We start from the raw sequence: 19,229 nt of genomic DNA, 5'->3' as shown, positions 1-19,229 counted from the left end.
CTTTCCATGCAATGTTTTGTTGTGCCAACTGTCAGCTCTAGTTTGTAGTGTGGTTTTCTTGTACTGATTCTTTGTCGGCTGTGATTTATTATTATTATTATTATTATTATTATTATTATTATTATTATTATTATTATTACTGTATGACACAGCAAACAAGATAAACATGCTGGATTTCATATCACAAAATCACAATTCGAACACTTCCCAAGTGTCTAGGACTGTGTGATGTATTTTCGGATGATGCGCGCAGATCCCAGTAGGGTGGCCTTTTGCAGTTGGCAGATCGTAATTTTGTCAATGTCTATTGTTTCCAAATGCCGGGTGAGATCTTTTGGCACGACACCCAGTGTGCCCATCACCACCGGGACCACCTGTACTGGTTTCTGCCAGAATTATTATTGTTGTTGTTGTTGTTGTTGTTGTTGTTGTGGCATTGCCTATGTTGTGAAGCCGCCTTGAGTCCCCGCTGAGGTTGAGAAAGGCGGGATAAAAGTGCGGTAGATAAAATAAATAAATATGGACAAGGGTAAAAACACTGCAAATATCTACAAGGCAAGATTCAACCTGAGGCCAATACAGGAAGTTGTCTTATCCTGGCTACCTCTGAGAGAAACTTGGCAACGGCCAAGATCACACGGGGGAAATTGTCACCTAATAAAAACTTTACTTGGAATTGGACAGATCTATTGAGTAGGCTGCTCAGTAGCGGGTTAACAATATATAGTGGAGCCTGTTTGCATAAACTGCAGGAGAAAATGTGATGCATTCAACATCCTGGTAATTACATGGGCGAAATCTTGCATTGTACGGGACTCCCGCAAAGCTGCCTGGACCTCCGAATCCTTTCCTTGGCGGATTGGACATTACAACGGAGAAGATGGTAAACCAATGGGCCCAAGGAGCCTCTGTGGTGCCCCTCTCACCTGGCAAAGGTCTGGTTGGCCAACTTGACCACGCTGAGCTCCTGGCACAGCATCTCTCGGCTCCGCAGCTCTTCCTCCAGCGCTGTCTGCAACTCCAGAAAAGTCGCCAGGTCCAGCTTCTGACCGTCCGGTAGTTCGTACACCTGGCAAGGAAAAGAGGGGAAGATCCATGTTGCTGCAGCAAGGATCAGGAACCACCGTTACCTCGCCAAAGGTTGCCAACGTCTCTCCTTCCCTGACTTACCATCCCCTCCGGAGCCTGTTTGGGCTGCTTTTTCCCTTCGGTTGAAGTCTCCTTGGCACCGTCCACCTCCATGCCGGGGTCCCTGCGGCCCGTTTCTTCTTCCGGTTCATTCTGTCTGAGAGAAAGGGAGAGTCTCACGGAACCCGTCTCTAGGCAAACTGGAAATCTCTAGATCAGCCAACAAGATTCTAAAGCAGGCATGGGCAAACTTCAGCCCTCCAGGTGTTTTGGACTTCAACTCGCACATTCCTACATACAGTAGGCTGTATGACTTGATCTTGAGATGGTAGTTAAATTGGCTATGGACCCTTGTTCAATAGATTGAACTAAATGCAGACCTGGGTGTTTCTATACTACTACTACTACTACTGGTGGCATAGTGTGTTAAAGCACTGAGCTGCTGAACTTGCGGACCAAAAGGTCCCAGGTTCAAATCCCAGGAGCGGAATGAGCGCCCGCTGTTAGCCCCAGCTCCTGCCAACCGAGCAGTTCGAAAACAAACCCACAAACCCAGCGGCCTTCTTACTTCACGGCTGCATAAGTGTAGGAATATCCCACGAAAGGCAGGTGGACGCCGAGGGGAGAGCTCTCAATGACGTCCGAAAGGGTTTCCTACAAAAGGGAGACACAAGGAAAAAAGGAAGGGTCTGGGTCGGTTCCGATCCAAGCAGGAAAAGCTTAGCCGTGAAGGCAACGGTGCTCCATGCAGTCATGCCAATGGCCACATGACCTTGGAGGTGTCTACGGACAATGCCGGCTCTTTGGCTTAGAAATGGAGATGAGCACCAACCCCCAGAGTCGGACACGACTAGACTTAATGTCAGGGGAATTAAGTAATAATAATAATAATAAAATAATAATATAATAATAATTATAATAATAATCTATATATATAAAAGAGTGATGGAATCCTGGCGACCAGCAAAACAACAAAACTAAACACCCCACAACCTAGAAAATTGACAGCACAACCCCTCATCCACGCCTCTAGGTTGATACAACAAAAAGAAAAGAAAAATAAAGTCCTAATTAGAGGTAGAGGAATAATTGTTTTTATCCAATTGCTGCCAGTTAGAAGGATAAGCTCCGCCCACTTGGTCTCCTAGCAACCCACTCAGCCCAGGGGACAGGCAGAGTTAGGCCTCACTTAGGCCTCTTCCACACTGCCTATAAAATACAGATTATCAGATTTGAACTGGATTATATGGCAGTGTAGACTCAAGGCCCTTCCACACAGCTATATAACCCATTTATAATCTTATATTATCTGTTTTAAACTGGATTATCTTGACTCCACACTGCCATATAATCCACTTCAGTGTGCAGTCGGACACAACTGGACTTAATGTCAGGAGAAAACCTTTACCCTTTACCTTAACTACTACCAATTCCTCAATACTTTATTTCCCATACCACCATACTTCACCACAGCAACGCGTGGCTGGGCACAGCTAGTATAATTATAATAATACTAAAGTAAGTAATATTCCTATAGAAATGTCATGTACGGATAGAAAAGCTATCTTAGAGGGAAGACTTTAGAAAAGGATGAAAGAAGGTGAAAAAATATATGAAAAGGTGACGTACCCCTCCCCCGCTCACCATGTCAGTGAGACAGTCATCCACCACGTCGAAGTTGCAGGTGTCAGTGGGGTTGGCGAACTCGGGGGCGAAGGGGGGCACGCAGCTCCGCAGGGCCTCCCAGGCCAGGCCCAGGAAGAAGGGGTGCTCCTGGAAGTCCCGCAGCCCCTGCCGCCCCAGCCGCACCTCCCGCGGGCACACCAGCCCCGCCATCAGGGCCAGGGCCTCCGCAGGCAGCTCCGGGGCCGAGGGCGGGAAGCGGAAGTGCTCCTGGCAGAAGGGGAAAGAAGAACCGATCGGTAATCGGGACCCATAGGGAGGGCACCACAAACATTGGCGGGTGGCTGTGCTGTGCGTGCTGGGAAGAAACACTCCAGAAACCCATACGGCTTGGGACCCGACTCAAGACCAGGGATCCCCACACTTTTTAAACATGGGGCCAGTTCACGATCCTTCGGACTGTGGGAGGGCCGGACTATAGTTGGCCACTGAGCAATTATTGATATTATTATTATTATTATACCCTGTTTCCCCTAAAATAAGACATCCCCATAAAATAAGACCTAGTACAGTAGAGTCTCACTTGTCCAACATAAATGGGCCGGCAGAACGTTGGATAAGCGAATATGTTGGATAATAAGGAGAGATTAAGAAAAAGCCCATTAAATATCAAAATAGGTGATGATTTTACAAATGAAGCACCAAAACATCATGCTGATACAACAAATTTGACACAAAAAGTAGTTCAATACACAGTAATGCTATGTAGTAATTACTGTATTTACGAATTTAGCACCAAAATATCACGATATATTGAAAACATTGACTACCAAAATGCGTTGGATAATCCAGAACGTTGGATAAGCGAGTGCTGGATAAGTGAGACTCTACTGTAGAAGTTTTGCTGAATTGCTAAATATAAGGCCTCCCCCGAAAGTAAGACCTAGCAAAGTTTTTGTTTGGAAGCCTGCCCGGCACCTGCCAAACAGAACACGAAAGCATGCAGAATTGGTAAATGTACATATCAGTTGTACATGGAAATAATGATAGTACAGTAGAGTCTCACTTATCCAACGTTCTGGATTATCCAACGCATTTTTGTAGTCAATGTTTTCAATATATCGTGATATTTTGGTGCTAAATTCATAAATACAGTAATTACTACATAGCATTACTGCGTATTGAACTGCTTTTTCTGCCAAATTTGTTGTCTAACATGATGTTTTGGTGCTTCATTTGTAAAATCATAACCTAATTTGACGTCTAATAGGCGTTTCTTTAATGCCTCCTTATTATCCAACATATTCGTTTATCCAACATTCTGCCGGCCCGTTTAAGTTGGATAAGTGAGACTATACTGTAACAAGAAATTCTTGATAGGATTCACAGTTTGTCTGGTTATGCTGGTTTGTGATGACAACTACTGTACAGTATATAATAAATTGTTCATTATTTTGTTCAACAATAAATGTCAATTCTTCTTCATGGAAAAATAAGACATCCCCTGAAAATAAGACCTAGAGCATCTTTGGGAGCAAAACTTAATATAAGACACTGTCTTATTTACGGGGAAACACGGTAAAAGAGGGTTGGAAGAGACCCTTTGGACCATTGAGTCCAATCCCCTTCTGCCTTTGTGCACTGAAAGCACAAGCAAAGTTCCCCCGACAGATGGCCACCCAGCCTCAATGTTAACAACAACAACAACAAAGAGGGTTTGGTAGAGACCCCTTGGGCCATTTAGTCCAATCCCCTTCTGCCTCTGTGCACCAAAAGCATAAGCAAAGCATCCCTGACAGATGGCCACCCAGCCTCAATGTTAATAATAATAATAATAATAATAATAATTATTATTATTATTATTATTATTATTATTATTTTAAAAAGAGGGTTGGAAGAGACCCCTTGGATCATTCTTCTTCTGCCCTTATGCTGTGGGGGCCGGATGAATGGCTTCGATGGGCCGCATCCGGCCCCCGGGCCTTAGTTTGGGGACCCCCGCTCAAGACCTATGGATGCTTGGATTTGGTTCCAGGTCCCTAGAATCAAGGCTTATTATGTACAACAGCATTTATTATTTTACTCTATTATTACTAGTATTATTTTCCTGTATTTATTATTATTATTATTACATGTATTATTTTACTCTATTATTACTCAAAGGATACATAAGCACATTTACATGGAAGAAGATGAGAATAATGATTTGGACAATTATCTTAAATTTGAGCTTTATGTAAATATTCAAAAACATTTAACCTACTGATGCCTCAATTAATGTCATTTTATTGGTATCTATTTTTATTTCTGAAATTTACCACCCTCGGCTTATACCGGAGTCAATGTTTTCCCAGTTTTTTTGTGGTAAAATTAGGTGCCTCAGCTTATATTTATTTATGTATTTATTTACAGTATTTATATTCCGCCTTTTTCACCTCGAAGGGGACTCAGGGCGGATCACATTATGTACATACAGGGCAAACATTCAATGCTCATAAACACATCAAACCAAGACAGAGACAGACAGACAGACAGACGCAGAGGCTATTTAACCTTCTCCTGAGGGGATGTTCGATTCTGGCTACAGGGGGGAGCAGCTGCTTCATCGTCCACTCTGATGGCACTTCCTCATTCCAACATTGTAAATTAGTTAAACTTGCCTCCCCACTTTTATAAGAGGTACCTTATTTCCTACTTGATAGATGCAACTATCTTTCGGGTTACTAGGTCAGCAATGAGCAGGGGCTATATTTTATTTTTAATTGACGGGTGCTCACCCCGCCACGGGCTGGCCTCGAACTCATGACCTCATGGTCAGAGTGATTTATTGCAGCAGCTGCTCACCAGCCTGCACCACAGCCCGGCTATTCGGGTTGGCTTATACTTGAGTATATACGATAAGTTTCCTTGCAATCAAAACATTACGTTTTCTCTACGTGCAGTTGTGGGGACTCACATACACTGTGCCGTGGGACCAATATCTCTGATCATGCGTCTTCAAAAACCTACCTTGAAATGGATGATCTTCCCATAGGTCTCCACGACGGAGTCCGCAAAGAAGGGAGTGTGGCCAAAGAACATCTCGTAGGCAAAGATGCCCAGTGACCACCAGTCGCACTCCGTGCCGTAGGAATGAGTGCCGTCCTCCACCGCTTGCAGGATCTCCGGGGAGAGGTAATCCGGAGTGCCCACCGCCACCCTGGAGCAGACCTGCCCAGGAAGGAATCATAGAAGAGGAGAGTTGGAAGAGACCTCACGGGCCATACAGAGTCCACAGTAATGAATGCTCTCCATTTGTAAAAAATTGCAACAGGTTTCAGGAATTTTGGGCTCCTCCAGAAGGTGCTGAACCATCCCACCATCCCTCTGCTTTGGCTACACAGGCAACGGGCGATGGGCATTGCAGTCTGCCCACAACTGCATGGCTGAGGCATCATATAGCAAACGATTCCTTCTAGATCAGGGGTCCCCAAACTAAGGCCCAGGGGCCGGATGCAGCCCATCGAAGCCATTTATCCGGCCCCCACGGCACAAGGGCAGAAGGGGGTTGGGCTAAATGACCCAAGGGGTCTCTTCTTCTCTTACAACCCTTATTATCATCATCATCATCATCATTATTATTATTATTATTATTATTATTATTATTATTATTATTGTTGTTGTTGTTTTATTAAGACACAGCAAACAAGATAGATATGCTGGATTTCGTATCACAAAATCACAAGTCAAACACTTCCCAAGTGTCTAGGACTGTGTGATGTATTTTCGGATGATGCATGCAGATCCCAGCAGGGTGGCCTTTTGCAGTTGGCAGATCGTAATTTTGTCAATGTCTATTGTTTCCAAATGCCGGCTGAGATCTTTTGGCACGGCACCCAGTGTGCTAATCACCACCGGGACCACCTGCACTGGTTTCTGTCAGAGTGCAGAATTATTATTATTATTATTATTATTATTATTATTATTATTATTATTATTATTATTATTAACATTGAGGCTGGGTGGCCATCTGTCAGGGGTGCTTTGCTTGTGCTTTCGGTGCACAAAGGCAGAAGGGGATTTGACTCAATGGCCCAAAGGGTCTCTTCCAACCCTCTTTTTGTTGTTATTGTTGTTGTTGTTGTTATTATTATTGTATGGCACAGCAAACAAGATAGATATGCTGGATTTCGTATCACAAAATCACAAGTCGAACATTTCCCAAGTGTCTAGGACTGTGTGATGTATTTTCGGATGATGCGTGCAGATCCCAGTAGGGTGGCCTTTTGCAGTTGGCAGATCGTAATTTTGCCAATGTCTATTATTATTATTATTATTAGGTCCGGGCTGTGGCGCAGGCTGGTGAGCAGCCGGCTGCAGCCAGCTGCAACAAATCACTCTGACCAAGAGGTCATGAGTTCGAGGCCAGCTCGGAGCCTGCGTTTATCTTTGTCTTGGTTCTATGTTAAGGCATTGAATGTTTGCCTTATATGTGTACAATGTGATCTGCCCTGAGTCCCCTTCGGGGTGAGAAGGGCGGAAAATAAATAAATAAATAAATAAATAAATTATTATTATTATTTATTGCTCGGTGGCCAACTATAGTCCGGCCGTCCAACGGTCCGAAGGATCGTGAACTGGCCCCCTGTTTAAAAAGTTTGGGGACCCCTGTTCTAGATGAACCTGTCTCCACCGTCTGTGTCCCACCCGACTGAAACCTTACCGTCCCATCTTCCCGGAGCTTGAGACAAGAGCCAAAATCTCCAAGTCGGATGTGTCCACATCGGTCAAGTAAGATGTTATCTGGTTTGATGTCTCTGTTGAGAAGAAAAGCCAGCTCTTCACTTACTGCAACTCCATGTATTTCGTAGAGAAGGCTCAACATAAGCAGAGAATATTCTGAAATGACTGGCTATTTTGTTCCAGTACAAACAGTAAGGCAGAAACAAGTCTTCCTGCCTGGCAGAATGGGTCAGACTAGATGACCTTTGGAGTCCGGGATGCCTTGCTCCGCCACCGTACATGAATCAGGAAATTATGAATCTAGGACAACGTCTCGGGATGCTTTGGCTCCAGGAGGGGAAAGTTATTCAGGCACAAAAGGCTAAGGCAGCCTCATGGATCCAATCATCATCATCATCATTATCATTATCATCTCCCACCTTTAACTCTCGACTGAGACACAAAGTGGCTCCCAACATTTTAAAAATGTGATTTTTTAATATTAATATAGCATTAATATAATTAATATTAATATATTAATATAATTAATATTAATATATATACAGTAGAGTCTCACTTATCCAACATAAACGGGCCAGCAGAACGTTGGATAAGTGAATACGTTGGATAATAAGGAGGAATTAAGGAAAAGCCTATTAAACATCAAATTAAGTTATGATTTTACAAATTAAGCACCAAAACATCATGTTATACAACAAATTTGACAGAAAAAGTAGTTCAATACGCAGTAATGCTATGTAGTAATTACTGTATTTATGAATTTAGCACCAAAATATCACGATGTTTTGAAAACATTGACTACAAAAATGTGTTGGATAATCCAGAATGTTGGATAAGTGAGACTCTACTGTATTGTAATACAATATAACACTAATAATACAATATAAAAGGGGGCAGGCTGTGGCGCAGGCTGGTGAGCAGCCTGCTGCAATAATCACTCTGACCATGAGGTCATGAGTTCGAGGCCAGCCCGTGGCAGGGTGAGCACCCATCAATTAAAAAATAAAAAAGCCCCTGCTTATTGCTGACCTAGCAACCCGAAAGATAGTTGCACCTATCAAGTAGGAAATAAGGTACCACTTATAAAGTGGGGAGGCAAATTTAACTAATTTACGACGTTGGAATGAGGAAGTGCAGTCAGAGTGGATGATGAAGCAGCTGCTCCCCGTGGCCAGAATCGAACATCCCCTCAGGAGAAGGTTAAATTGCCTCTGCGTCTGTCTCTGTCTCGGTTCTATGTGTATATGGGCATTGAATGTTTGCCCTATAAGTATATACAATGTGATCTGCCCCGCCCCCTCCCCCTCCCAGTCCTGCATCTTGGACTAAGGGAGAGGCTCAGCCCCGCCCTCTTGAGCAGGAGCCACACCCACCCTTCTAAGCCACGCCCCCTTTCCAGGGGGGCACCGAGTAATATTTTTTCTGGAAAGGGAGCAGCAGGCCACATAAATTTGGGAACCACTGATCTACACCATGAATATTTCTGCCTTCAGCGTTTTATATGGTACGCATCACAATTATTCATTATTTTAACTGTTTTTAATCACTTAATTGATGTATGTTTAATTCTGTTTTAGTATGTGTATGTGATGGGTTTTAAATACCATTGTGCTTTTAAGATAAAAACAATAATACAACATATGATATATTATTATATACTGTTAATATTTATATATTTTACTACTATATAATAATATAATACATTGCATTACTACTACTACTACTATTAATGAGAATAATAATACCAAATATATTATTATGTTAGGAGCCCCGGTGGCGGAGTGTGTAAAAGCACTGAACTTGCAGACCGAAAGGTCCCAGGTTCAAACCCCGGGAGCAGTGTGAGCAGCCGCTGTTAGCTCCAGCTCCTGCCAACCTAGACCAAGGGTCCCCAAACTAAGGCCCGGGGGCCGGATGCGGCCCTCCAAGGTAATTTACCTGGCCCCCGCCCTCATTTATAATATAATATTTTTATATCAGTTTTAATAATATAATATATTGTATATACATATCATATTGATACTAATATAATGTTATACAATATAATACTAACAACAATATCATATAATAATATTAATTATATGTTATATATTACATATAATATTACAGTATAGTGGTATAGTTCAATATAGTATAATGCTAATATTGTGCTATGCTAATAATAAATTGTATGTACATACAGCTGCTCTGAGTTCCCTTCGGGGTGAGAAAGGTGGGATATAAATATAGTAAATAAATGTAGTAAACGAATAAATAAATAATTTTGGACTTAGGCTCGCCCAAAGTCTGAAATGACTTAAAGACACACAACAACAACAACAACAACAACCCTAATTAACCTGACAATCTCATTGGCCAGAAGCAGGCCCACACTTCCCATTGAAATCCTGATAGGTTTGTGTTGGTTAAAATTGTTTCCATTTTTAAATATTGTATTGTTCTTTCATTGTTATTGTTGTTGTTTTGCACTACAAATAAGACATGTGCAGTGTGCATAGGAATTTGTTCGTTTTTTTTCAACAAATGGTAATTCGGCCCCTCAACAGTCTGAAGGATTGTGGACCAGCCCCCTGCTTTAAAAGTTTGAGGACCCCTGACCTAGACTGTACACAGCAGAAAAAATTCCGCTTGGGACTCTCGACAACCGTCCTTCCTCAGTCCAAAACCCACCTGGCCCCCATCTCACCTGTCCGGCTTACCTGTGCAGGTAACCCATGCGGTGGATGGAGTCAATGGCCATCACCATCTCGGCCAAGTAGAAGCGGGCCATCTCCATCGGGATTCGGTCCCCAAATTTGCTCAGCAGCGTCAAGAGGTCGCCTCCGACATAGTAGTCCATCACCAGGTACTACAAGGAAGGAGAAGGAAGATTTAATTATTCACTGATCTGGCTATTATGTTCTCTCTGGCCACTTCCTCACATTTATTAAATTCCACTGAGTCCTACACTTAAAATCCAGTAACCAAACTGTGCCCGTCACGTTAGTTTCCCAAGGACCATACCCTCCTCTGGGCGCATTTACACTATGGAATGAATGCTCTTGGACCGCACTTTGAATACCATGGTTCCATACTATACGTTCCTGGGAGTTATAGTTTTCCAAGGTCCATACCCTTCTCTTGGTGTATTTACAATACGGAATGAATGCCCTTGCATTCCACTTTAAATGCCATGGGTCCATGCGATGGAGTCCTCCCGGGAATTATAGTTTCCCAAGGTCCATATGGGTTCATCTGCACTGGAGAATAAATGCAGTAGGGACCCATTGTAAATGCTGCTATTATTTTATTATGACACAGCTGGATTTCATATCACAAAATCACAAGTCGAACACTTCCCAAGTGTCTAGGACTGTTGATGTATTTTCGGATGATGCGCGCATTATTATTATTATTATTATTATTATTATTATTATTATTATTTTATTATGACACAGCAAACAAGATATACATGCTGGATTTCGTATCACAAAATCACAAGTCGAACACTTCCTAAGTGTCTAGGACTGTGTGATGTATTTTCGGATGATGTGCGCAGATCCCAGTAGGGTGGCCTTTTGCAGTTGGCAGATCGTAATTTTGTCAATGTCTATTGTTTCCAAATGCCGGCTGAGATCTTTTGGCAGGGCACCCAGTATGCCCATCACCACCGGGACCACCTGCACTGGTTTCTGCCAGAGTCTTTGAAGTTCAATCTTGAGGTCCTGATAGCGGCTGAGTTTTTCCTGTTGTTTTTCGTCAATGTGACTGTCACCTGGGATGGCAACATCAATGATCCAAACCCTTTTCTTTTCCACAACTGTGATGTCTGGTGTGTTGTGTTCCAGAACTTTGTCAGTCTGGATTCGGAAGTCCCACAGTATCTTTGCGTGCTCATTTTCCAATACTTTTGCAGGTTTGTGATCCCACCAGTTCTTTGCTGCTGGCAGGTGGTACTTGAGGCATAAGTTCCAATGGATCATTTGGGCCTTATTATTATTATTATTATTATTATTATTATTATTTTATTATGACACAGCAAACAAAATAGATATGCTGGATTTTGTATCATTATTTTTTATTATTATTATTATTATTATTATTATTATTATTATTATTATTATTATTATTATTATTACAGTAGATCACTTATCCAAGCCCTGCTTATCCAAGCTTCTGGATAATCCAAGCCATTTTTGTAGTCAATGTTTTCAATATATCGTGATAGTTTGGTGCTAAATTTGTAAATACGGTAATTACAACATAACATTACTGCATATTGAACTACTTTTTCTGTCAATTTTGTTGTATAACATGATGTTTTGGTGCTTAATTTGTAAAATCATAACCTAATTTGATGTTTAATAGGCTTTTTCTTAATAATGTCCTTATTATCCAAGATATTCGCTTATCCAAGCTTCTGCCGGCCCGTTGAGCTTGGATAAGTGAGACTCTACTGTATTATTATTATGCCATGTCTCCATGCTATGCAGCCCTGGGAGTCATAGTTTTCCCTTTAAATCAACTTCTGACAGACATTGTCCATAGAAATACACTGAAGGATCTATAGAGTTTCACAGAAACTCTATGATACTTAAAGTGGAGTGAAACTATGGTGTAGATGCACTCTTTGTCTTTGTGTTGGTTTCACCTTGACTTTTATTATCTGAAAACCAGAATGGAAGGCCTTCCAACTTTTGTTTGAGCTTCCAGCTTCTTACTCTTCAATCTGCATTGTATTATTATTATTATTATTATTATTATTATTATTATTATTATTATTGTCTCACTTATCCAACATAAATGGGCCGGCAGAATGTTGGATTAGTGAATATGTTGGATAATAAGGAGAGATTAAGGAGAAGCCTATTAAACATCAAATTAGGTTATGATTTTACAAATTAAGCACCAAAACATCATGTTATACAACAAATTTGACAGAAAAAGTAGTTCGATGTCCAGTAATGCTATGTAGTAATTACTGTATTTACAAATTTAGCACCAAATTATCACAATGTATTAAAAACATTGACTACAAAAATTTGTTGGATAATCCAGAATGTTGAATAAGTGAATGTTGGATAAGTGAGACTCTAGTGTAACAACAACAACAACAACAACAACACCTTTAATATCCAAGGCTCTTAGAAAGAACCTGATATTCAGAGAAGAATAATCTAAATGGTTTCCTGAGTCAACTCAACGTTTGAGGTTGTTTGTTATTACTGTGAATTTAACGCCGACTGCATTTCAATGTATATTGGACAATCCATTTGATGTTGTTTGTTATTACTGTGAATTTAAACAGTTTAACTAATTTGCCAGACATATTGTTTACTGAACTGGTTTATTTTCAATTGTATATAGAGTAGGTCATTTGTGTTGAGTATTCAGAGAAGAATCCCAGACATTTGGACCTAATGTGCATGTGTGCTGTAATGTAAGGTACATGTAATAAATAATAATTGTCTTTCTTACTCACCTCTCCTCGTGGCAGTATGGTACCACTTTAAATACTTTGGGCTCGAATTAGGGAATCATGGGAGTTGTGATTTGGAGAGGCACCACCCAGCTTTGAAAGGTGGCTTTGCAAAACTACAGCTGATATGATTCCATAGCATTGAGAAATTGAGTTAAATTGGTGTCATATAGCATTCATTCTACTATGTAGACGCACCCCTAGGTAACATAAAGGGCTCCAATCAGATCGTAAGAGCAGGTCCGGTGCTGCAGTTGCTCCTTAATGACTATGTTATACTACTCAATGGCACTCACCAGGTAATTCTCGTCCTGGAAAGCAAAATGCAGCTGCGTGATCCAGCGCTTGTCTCCGTTCACCAAAACGTCTCGCTCCTCCCGGAAACAAGAAACCTGGAGAAATGAAAAGCAAGGTTTCAAGCAGGAAAACCTGGCTTTGCATCATGCGAATTTAAACTCTGGAGATCCAGGTTCGAATTCCGCTCAGCCATGAAAACCTACTGGGTGCCCCTGGGAGAGCCACACTTTCTCAGCCCAAGAAAACCCTGTAAGTCAGAAATGATTTGACACATCATCATTGTGCTGGTACGGCTGTACCAGAAGCTCCAACTTTATTTTCTTTCTGCTAATGTTTGCAGTCATAGGGCAGGCCACCTGTCCATCATCATTAAGTTTGGTTCCGCCCCTTGTTCAGGGCTCTGGGAGGGAAGGAGCCATTTTTAAGTCAGTCTCACTTAAGGAAGCTAAGCTATAGGACGTAGACCAGCTCGTCCCGTAGAAAAGCTTCATATCTCAAGAACATCCGGGGATATAGAACATCCGAGGAATCAGAAACAGAAATTCCAGGGGAAAGGTCCCAAAGGTTCTGGGTAAGAGCTCAAAGCCCCTCAGCCTCACAGCTCCTGAGGGAAACAGCCCTAAAGTTTCCAAAGAAACCTCGGAGAGGGAACAGCACCACAGATCCACAGAACCCCAGCTGAAACATCTGCAAGCCTTGGTTGGTAGGTCCACTTGATGCCCAGTCTCATTTGGAATCGGTAGTGGGTCCCACATCAGCTAGGCCCAGATAATAGACAGCCTGGGAGATGTTATAAGGGGGTTTTCTTTTTATAGAGAAAGCACAGTTATCCAAAGCCAATTGTCTGTCCCCTGGGGACAAGACTGAAAAGGCCAACAGTTTATTAAGTGTTATTTGACTCCTTGAAGATTTATTATTTGTTCAATAATAAAGACTTTGTTATCTCATTAAAGACTCAAAGGACTATCCTTTTCAGGAAAATCCTCAATAACCTCTCTTTGAGGCACCCTGGCTTCCCGCTGGGCATAAAGTATACGTCCTATACAAAGACAATAGCTACAGGCCCAGCGCGTGACAGAACAATCATCATCATCATCATCAACAACAACAACTCTATTCCTTCCCCATGCCATTGGATGAGACCGGAATCATGGAATCGGAATCCTAGAGTTGGAAGAGACCCATCTAGTCCAACCCCCTGACATGCAGGAAAAGCACAATCAAAGCCCCCCCAACAGATGACCAACGTCTTTGCACCTACCTCTCCTCGCTTCAGCATGTCCCACTTGTTCATGATTTTCATGGCATACACCTGGGAGGTCCTTTTCTGCTTGACCACAGCTACCTGCAGAGAGAGAGTAGAGAAAGAGATAATAGAAAACAACACAACTTATTTCCCCCCTCCGTGATGTCAGATGGCAAGCCATATTTGTTGTTGGGTTGTTGTATGTTTTCCAGGCTGTATGGCCATGTTCTAGAAGTATTCTCTCCTGATGTTTCACCCACATCTATGGCAGGCATCCTCAGAGGTTGTGAGGTACACAACCTCTGAGGATGCCTGCCATAGATGTGGGAAAAACGTCAGGAGAGAATACTTCTAGAACATGGCCATACAGCCTGGAAAACATACAACAACCCTGTGATCCCGGCCATGAAAGCCTTCGACAACACATATTTGTTGTGTTCGTACCAAAAATAGGAAGCCACCCAACAAAGATACAGAAGGGAAAAGGAAATGTGGTCATTTAGGGAAACCATACAATGTGCAAAAAGTAGGAAGTCGCCAAACAATGTGGTAGTCAGGAAAGTGGATGTGGGCATCTGGGAAAACATAAAACATACAAAAGGTGGGAAGCTACTAAACAAGAGTGTAATAGGGAAAAGAGATACGACCATATGGAGAAACCATAAAAGATACTAATTGTAGGAAGCCACTAAACAAGGGTGTAGAAGGGAAAGGGGATGAGGGCAGCTGGGGAAACCATAAAACATGCAAAAGGTGGGAAGCTACTAAACAAGAGTGTAATAGGGAAAGGAGATACGACCATATGGAGAAACCATAAAAGATACTAATTGTAGGAAGCCACTAAACAAGGGTGTAGAAGGGAAAGGGGATGAGGGCAGCTGGGGAAACCATAAAACATGCAAAAGGTGGGAAGCTACTAAACAAGAGTGTAATAGGGAAAAGAGATGCGAACATATGGAGAAACCGTAAAAGATGCAAATTGTAAGAAACCACTAAACAAGGGTGTAAAAGGGAAAGGGAATGAGGGCAGCTGGAGAAACCATAAAACATGCAAAAGGTAGGAAGCTACTAAACAAGAGTGTAATAGGGAAAAGAGATACGACCATATGGAGAAACCATAAAAGATACTAATTGTAGGAAGCTACTAAACAAGGGTGTAGAAGGGAAAGGGGATGAGGGCAGCTGGGGAAACCATAAAACATGCAAAAGGTGGGAAGCTACTAAACAAGAGTGTAATAGGGAAAAGAGATGCGAACATATGGAGAAACCGTAAAAGATGCAAATTGTAAGAAACCACTAAACAAGGGTGTAAAAGGGAAAGGGAATGAGGGCAGCTGGAGAAACCATAAAACATGCAAAAGGTAGGAAGCTACTAAACAAGAGTGTAATAAGGAAAAGAGATACGACCATATGGAGAAACCATAAAAGATGCAAATTGTAGGAAGCCACTAAACAAGGGTGTAGAAGGGAAAGGGGATGAGGGCAGTTGGGGAAACCATAAAACATGCAAAAGGTGGGAAGCTACTAAACAAGAGTGTAGGAGTAAAAGGGGATGTGAGCATCTCATAAAACCATAAAACATGCAAAGATAGGAAGCTACTAAACAAGAGTGTAGTAGGGAAAGGAGACACAGCCGTTTAGGGAAACCATAAAATGTGCAAAAAGTAGGAAGCCACTAAACAAAGGTGTCCAAAGGCTGCTATAGATGTTCAACATTTTTTCCACCAACTGCACATGATGCCATCCTCACCTCGCTGAAGGCTCCCCGACCGATGACTTTGAGGATCTCAAAATCGTCCCGCTGCAGCCGAAGCTCTTTCAGTCTGGACGTCACTGGCTCAGCTTTGGGGAGATTAAAAAAAAAAAAAAACAACCACTCATTTATTTTAATATTTCTGTCCTTGTTGCACTCTAGCATTGGAACACACTTTCACCCAACACCACACCAGAGTCCAGTAATCCAATAAAAGAATGTTTATTAAAGAAAGTATATAAAAAGGGGAAAGGGCAATCCAAAAGGGTCAGTGAAATAGAAAAGGTACTTCTCAAGAGAAGTCAGAATTCAATAACAGTCATCCAAAAATGCCAAGAGACACAAAGCCAAGGAATCCAAATCCAAAGGTATATCCATGAACATGGAAACAGAAACTTCCACAAGGTAAAATCTACAAAAAATTACGGGCATAAACAGGAACATGAAATAGGAATTTTGACTATACATGAACTAAGAACTTGAGATCATAAAACAAAAGACTGATATTCTTTAGCAATGTTGTCTCCTCCGAAAGGCCTGAAAGCAAGCCACTTAATTTAAGCCCCCCAAGCCACCCATAACATCATGCCTCACACACCTGGGTCTCCAGGCCTTATCTCGAAGCCTCTGTGAAAATCTAGTTTTTCAGATTTTCACACCCTATATTCTCAGGTCTAGTCTATTCTACCTTGAAAACTCCAGGGAACTGGTATAGTAGAGTCTCACTTATCGAAGCCTCGCTTATCCAAGCATCTGGATTATCCAAGCCATTTTTGTAGTCAATATATTTATTTATTACAGTCAATGACTAGCAACATTGTAGTCAATGTTTTCAATATATCGTGATATTTTGGTGCTAAATTTGTAAATACAGTAATTACAACATAACATTACTGCATATTGAACTACTTTTTCTGTCAAATTTGTTGTATAACATGAAGTTTTGGTGCTTAATTTGTAAAATCATCACCTAATTTGATGTTTAATAGGCTTCTCCTTAATCCCTCCTTATTATCCAAGATATTTGCTTATCCAAGCTTCTGCCGGCCCATTTAGCTTGGATAAGTGAGATTCTACTGTACTTTCATTTTCCCCTGTTGCCTGGGAATGAGCTGAAGTATCCAAAACATCAGCCTCGTCTGCCTGCAATTCTCTCCAATCACTCACAGACTCTTCACTTTGAAACCCATAATCCCTGGCCAACTCATCCTCTGAACATTCAGAAATAGCCTCTGATGCTCGCCAGACTACAACAGTCCTGTTATCTTATCTAAACATCCCAGGGTTGTAGACAGTAAAGTCCTCATCCTCAGTTTCAAACCATGTAAACTATAAACAGGGCTTTGGGTTGGAGAACCTGCCATGAACATGGGTGAGTTTGGATGTCCTCAGGGGACCCCTATGAATCAGCACAGGCCTTAAGATCTGCTCTCGCTCCCACCGCCATCCCAGGTGCAACTGGTGGGGACGAGGGAGCAGGCCTTCTCGGTGGTGGCCCCCCAGCTTTGGAACACCCTCCCCAGAGAGATCAGGCAAGCCCCTACATTGCCCTCTTTCTGCAAGGAACCGGAAACCTGGTGATTCCTGCAGGTCTCTGTTGTAGCCCAGCCTGCACCTGAGCTGTCAGGTGAGCCTGGGATTGGGCCTGTTCAGCCCACTCTGCACCCGACCTGTTGGATTAATTTGGGTTGGGGCCTAGGATTCCCATGCAGCCAGATGAGGCTGCTGTTCCTGGACAGAGTTAGAGGAGGTTGCTGTTCCTGAGGATTACAGGCATGCAATGGTTTCAAGCAGGCAGCTTGAACTGCATTTCTTGGGAGAGTCAAGGCCGAGTCATCCCTTGGCAAATAGGCATTCTAGTCATGATAAGAGTAATGAGGTTGACAGAAAGAAAGCGATATGTCAACAGAGACAAGAAAGGGAGGTTTGGATAAGGAGCAGATGGTTGAAATTGAGAAAGGGTTTTGGGCAGACTTCCCACGGAAAGAGGCCTTGATTCTAGCTTTAAGAGGAACCGCTTCTGAGAGAGATTTCAGAGGTGGTAACTTAGCTCATCTGTTGTTCCTGTTTCATGGATTTATTTACACTAGTAACCACCAGGTCCTATGATACACTGATGTATAAGTCTATATCTAATTGACTACCTTGCAGCCCTGATTACTGGCATTTGACTCCTTGATGGAATATACTGATTGGAACTGTAACTGTGTCCATTTTAATTGAACTGTTTTTTACTGTTGCCTTATGATGTTGTTTTTATTATGTTTGTTATATTTATGTTGCTGTATGATGTTTTGACTAATGACTGTTTTTTGCACACATGTTGGAAGCCACCCTGAGTCCTCTCAAGGTTTATTATTATTATTATTATTATTATTATTATTATTGATACAAAGACAGAGTATGACACAGCAAACGAGATGTATATGCTGGATTTTTTACAAAATCACAAGTCGAACACTTCCCGAGCATTTAGGACTGTGTGATGTATTTTCGAATTATGCACACAGATCCCAGTCAGGTGGCCTTTTGCAGTGATTTTGTCAATGTCTATTGTTTCCAAATGCTGGCTGAGATCTTTTGGCACGGCACCCAGTGTGCCCATCTCCACTGGGAGCACCTGCACTGATTTCTGCCAGAGTCTTTGAAGTTCAATCTTGAGGTCCTGATAGCGGCTGAGTTTTTCCTGTTGTTTTTCGTCAATGCGACTGTCACCTGGGATGGCAACATCCATGATCCAAACCTTTTTCCTTTCCACAACTGTGATGTCTGGTGTGTTGTGTTCCAGAACTTTGTCAGTCTGGATTCGGAAGTCCCACAGTATCTTTGCGTGCTCATTTTCCAATACTTTTGCAGGTTTGTGATCCCACCAGTTCTTTACTGCTGGGAGGTGGTACTTGAGGCATAAGTTCCAATGAATCATTTGGGCCACATAGTTGTGCCTCTGCTTGTAGTCTGTCTGTACAATTTTCTTACAGCAGCTGAGGATACGATCAATGGTT

At 42.1% G+C, this 19,229-nt stretch overlaps 1 protein-coding gene across 7 annotated transcripts in view; it reads right to left on the bottom strand.

Annotated features, from left to right (window-relative positions):
- dmpk (DM1 protein kinase) overlaps positions 1-19,229 on the bottom strand; it is a 60,763-nt gene that overhangs the window by 9,510 nt on the left and 32,024 nt on the right. For 6 of the 7 annotated variants that reach the window (XM_062962543.1, XM_062962542.1, XM_062962540.1 and 3 more), the window contains exons 2-11: positions 16,225-16,316; positions 14,490-14,573; positions 13,228-13,323; positions 10,173-10,321; positions 7,454-7,547; positions 5,761-5,961; positions 2,758-3,021; positions 1,697-1,782; positions 1,171-1,285; positions 927-1,069 (exon numbers count right to left, since the gene is read on the bottom strand). In XM_062962543.1, the coding sequence (XP_062818613.1) occupies positions 927-1,069; positions 1,171-1,285; positions 1,697-1,782; positions 2,758-3,021; positions 5,761-5,961; positions 7,454-7,547; positions 10,173-10,321; positions 13,228-13,323; positions 14,490-14,531 (1,190 nt within the window). In that variant the 5' untranslated portion in view covers positions 14,532-14,573; positions 16,225-16,316. The remainder of the gene's footprint in view (positions 1-926; positions 1,070-1,170; positions 1,286-1,696; positions 1,783-2,757; positions 3,022-5,760; positions 5,962-7,453; positions 7,548-10,172; positions 10,322-13,227; positions 13,324-14,489; positions 14,574-16,224; positions 16,317-19,229) is intronic. The other variant, XM_062962541.1, reaches the window with a different exon arrangement.

This window comes from Anolis carolinensis, unplaced genomic scaffold, assembly GCF_035594765.1.
Source record: "Anolis carolinensis isolate JA03-04 unplaced genomic scaffold, rAnoCar3.1.pri scaffold_10, whole genome shotgun sequence".
Classification (NCBI taxonomy): domain Eukaryota; kingdom Metazoa; phylum Chordata; class Lepidosauria; order Squamata; family Dactyloidae; genus Anolis; species Anolis carolinensis.
This window is presented reverse-complemented; position numbering and strand designations above follow the sequence as displayed.